The sequence below is a fragment of the Lipotes vexillifer genome, unplaced genomic scaffold (assembly GCF_000442215.2).
Source record: "Lipotes vexillifer unplaced genomic scaffold, Lipotes_vexillifer_v1.1 scaffold330, whole genome shotgun sequence".
Taxonomy (NCBI): Eukaryota; Metazoa; Chordata; class Mammalia; order Artiodactyla; family Lipotidae; genus Lipotes; species Lipotes vexillifer.
The window spans coordinates 269719-274238 of record NW_006775627.1 but is presented as its reverse complement, the minus strand read 5'-3'; the positions used below and the strand labels follow the sequence as shown (position 1 = coordinate 274238).

General features: G+C 36.8%; 1 protein-coding gene across 1 annotated transcript in view; it reads right to left on the bottom strand.

The window, feature by feature from the left end:
* Nucleotides 1-948: 948 nt before the first annotated feature.
* Nucleotides 949-4520, bottom strand: part of SCN7A (sodium voltage-gated channel alpha subunit 7) — a 61277-nt gene continuing 57705 nt past the window's right edge. The window contains 1 exon segment of the mRNA XM_007450045.1: nucleotides 949-2015. Coding sequence (XP_007450107.1) covers nucleotides 949-2015 — 1067 coding nt within the window.

Here is a 4520-nt window from a genome sequence, read left to right as displayed (position 1 = left end):
CGAACAAAAAACTCACACTTTGATCTCCTAGTTCAGAGTCCACACAGTTTTAGTGATCATTTTCTTTCTCAAAGTTATAAAAATCCATGAAGTGCAGTGAAAAGTACTACAAAGTGGCCACAGTTTCCCAATGAGAAATGAGAAAAATTAGAAAATGTAGGCTATAACTGTAGCTTCCTTTATGCTGATTGTTCTAGGAACTCATTCTCTTAAAGAGAAAATGGTCCTTAGCTGGAACTATCCAAAAAGATGAGAAACCAGGAATCCAAGAACAATGAAACAACATTAATTCACAAACCAAAAATAAATAAAACCAAAACAATCAAAAACAAAACCTAGGCTCTAATCAATCTTTTTCAAAAGTGGTTTGAATCAGCCCAAGAGCCTCTTTGATTAATCTCAAAGACACTTTCTAAGAACTGCCTTTCCTCTTCCCCTGATTGGCACCGGTCTAGGCAAGTTTGTGATTTAGTGGCCTGTAGCATTGTACTATTTTTTAAAATACCATCCCACTTTAAGAAAGTACTTGTTTATTTGTAATTAAGTCCCATTAGTAGTGACTTGAATCCCATCAAGTTAAAGAAGATATAAAATGTATAAGTAAGCTCCTTTGGCTACTAATTTCTGCTACTACCTCCCCCAACCCTCCAGAAGAAGCACACACCATATAAGCCACATAGAGAAAACAAGTATTGGATTATTAAACAACAGTTTTAACCCAATTTAATCCTGCAGTAATATCAAGGGGTTGTCTTGGTCAGACTGAATATACAGGGGTAAAAGTGAATTGGACGTGGGATCTTGTGAGCACAAGCTTATCTTCCATGGGTTGTAAACAATTGATTTTTAAGTGAAATCTTTAGTTTCTCTGATCTTTGCTTTTATTTCTGATCTAAACTTTTAACATTTGGGGAATATGTAAAGAAGGTGAAAAGGTAGTAAGTGGGATTAGATCTGGCTTTAAATAGTTGACTTTCCCTCAGTTTTGTCAAAATATGAATCTTCTTTGATAGCCTGAACTTCCACGTCCCCATCTATCATATGAATATCTGATGTTTTTTTGTCATTTTGCCTCAAACGGTAACTTTTATAAGCACGCTGAATGATGGTTGCTGAGACTACCTCTTGTTTTCGTTTCAGAGTAGTTGTAATTGGCTCATATGTGATCTTAAAAGGGTTGGCTAACATAAATCCAGATTCCATCTCTGAAAGAACTTTCTCCATGCTTACATCTTTACTCATAACTCGCTTTGTTAAAGCGAGTAAGATGTCAAGGCAATGAACTCTGTCCCCAACAGCCATGGGAAGATCCATGGCAACGATCTGGCCCTTGTTTGGTTTTGCCATGAAAAGAGGAGGATGAAGAGCAGCTGCAAAGTCTGAAAGCTTGCTAGAGTCTATATACTGGGTTCTATCAGGATCAAACCTCTTCCATACCTGAAAAAATTTCCTAAAATCATCTTCACTCAATGTCTTGGCTTTTTTTTTAGAAGCAATATTTAAAAACTCCATGACAACAACAATGTACATGTTTACAATGATCAGCCATGATATGAGGATGTAACTGACAAAATAAACAATCCCAACAAAGGGGTTACCACAGTCTCCTCTAACCTGAGTCCCAGGGTTAATTTTATCAGGATCACAGTCAGACCATTTACTGTTGAAAATTGCATTGAGCATCCCGTCCCAACCAGCAAATATTGTAACTTGGAAAAGACAGAGCATACTGCTGCCAAAGGTTTCAAAGTTGGACACATCATTAATTCCAGCTTCCTTTTTAACATAGGCAAAATTGTACATTCCAAAGATGGCGTAGACGAACATGATCAGGAAGATGAGGAGACTGATGTTCAACAATGCGGGGAGGGACAGCATCAAAGGAAGCAGCAGATCATGGAACACCTTTGGTCCTTTCTCAGGACGCAGGATGTGGATGATCCGTGAGAGAAGTATCAGTTGCACAAGGGAAGGAGGTACAAGGTAATATCCCACCATCAGAGGCAGAAATAGTCCTTGGTGTAGGAAAAGATAAAGCAGGCAATACAATTATTTAGAGGAATATAAATTATTTTACATTTCTTTGGTTTTCTTCTATATGTTAAGGTAATTAATCCTTCCCGTATAACATTTAGCACATATTGAAAGTCTGGGTTAGCCAAATACTAATTGTGGCAATGCTCAGAGTGTCTAACAAAATTTGGAAGAGAAGTATTTCTACCATCATTTTCAGAGTATTACAGATCAAGCACTTCTGGAGTCACAGATGGCATGAATTCATAATATAGGACAGTAGTCATATTTTTTTTCCTGATTGCAGTTAGATCAAGAAATTTAATTCAACCCATCCTTTATTGGATACCTAATAAAGGTGTCAAGAAAATATGCGAAGATGAGTGACATGACTCCTATCCTCAAAGACCCTATAATCTAGGGAGTAGAGGTAGATATTTAAACTAACTATAATGCAAGGCAGAAAGACCTAGTGGATAAACATAGTTTAAAAAATATTTTGTATTCAGTGATCACAGATTATAGTTTGATTTATTGACTTCATAAATTGTATCTGGGACCTTAGGAGCTTTGAATGTGAATTGAATAAATGAGTCTTCGCCAAGAACTTTTCTTTCTGGCAATGGTGGGAGGATGACGGCACTATGAGAGGGAGATATATAACTATAGAGCAAGGTGAAATTATAATTACCAAAAAAAACATAAGGGATGCTCTCTGAAAGTACTGGAGAGGGTGTGGTTCATTCTGAGTTGAGAAGGTGGAGAAGGGGAAAATCCCATGAAACTTCTAAATGAGACGGTATGTTTGCTGAATCTAGAAGGATCATGTCTCACATTTCTGTTAATTTGGTCACTGCCAATGATGGCATTCTCTCTGATGTTCTATCTTACATATACCCTCATTTCCACAGTGCTTTAGTGAACTTTCTACTCTGACTCAAATTTTCATTTCTCCTCAATCTCTCAAACTCTTCCATTATGCAGGAGGTTTCCCTACTTAATTATAAACACATTTTTACTTCTTCATCACTAAATTTTCTTCACTTCCTTTCTTATCTAAAATCTGACTCTATCTTGAGGACACTATTCCCCTTGCAACACTCTCAAGCACAGATAACTCATTCTTTCCCATTCCACATTTCTCGGGGTAGAAAGATGGAACAAGCAAGCATCTCTCCCTCTTTCCAATGTGACTTTCAGATACTTTTCCTTCACATTAATTTTATAAACAAAAAAGAAATTTTTGACAGTTTGTGGACCATGACATTCAACTATACCATCTCCTACCATTCCTTCGTTCTATGATCTATTCATTCTCCCTCATTCATATTCATTGGAGACTTTGGTACATGGCTCACTGTCACCTTTTCCACCCCAGCACCTACTATCAACAACCCATTGAAAGGCTAGCCCTCCAGTATTTGGCTTTCTTAAATTTTAATAATCTCCATCATTTTACTGTAGACACACCCATCTATGGCCACATTCTGCACCCAGGATACCTGACCTTCTGAGATCTCAAATTCGAACACCTTTATCTTGGGCTGCAATTTCCTCTCCTTCTAGGTGTCTGATTCAGTAACGCTCATTTCAATCTCATGGGGCTCTTTAATTCTGTTTTCCTCTGTTTTCTTCCTATCAGCCCTTTCCTGACTTTACATACTTTTCTAGCAAGCTTCTTGTACTTGTCTATCAATATTAGCTGCACTGCCTCTACTACCAGCTGATGAATGAACTTTCTGGGAGCACAACTGAGCAGTTTATCTACATTTTTCACTACTGACTGCATAGAATAGTACTTGACAATAACATTAAATATTGTTTCTACTCTTATGGAGATAATATTCTAGTATGTGTCTTATGGGAGGCAGACAATAAACAAACTCTTCTCTGCCTAAAACACTTTTATCCTAGATTCTTGGCTACCTCCTTATCCAATGGGTCTCTATTTAGATTTTTGCTTCTTCCGTGAAGTTTTCTCTGATCTCTACTTACTGATTAGGTGCTCCTCGCTCTGTTGTGCTGCTGTGGCACTCCATGCTTCTTCCCTTATCATAACCTTAATAGCACAGCATTAACCTGTACTGTTTAATTATCTGCATCCCTTGATAGATTATAAACTATGTATATACAGGAATTATGCCTAGTTTGTTTGTAACTGAATTCTTTGCACACAGCATAATATATATTCACAAAGAGGGTAATCAAGTATATTTGTTAAATAAAGGACTGGGATCTCCAGAGTAAGAGAAAACTTGTAACAAATTCATTAAACCCTAAAACTCAGTGTTGTGAAAGTAGCAAACAGTTTTAGAGATTAGAGGAAAGGGAACAATAATGAGTTTGAAAGGTTATATCATGCTAAGACATAAAGGTCCTTCTAGTGTCATCTTAGAAAAATAATGTATGTGATATACTGAAGGGGTAATTAAGCATTTATCTGGTGGTCTGTGAAGTAAAGTCTATGTATTAATTCAGAAAGTATTTTTAATATCTTATATCTGTCA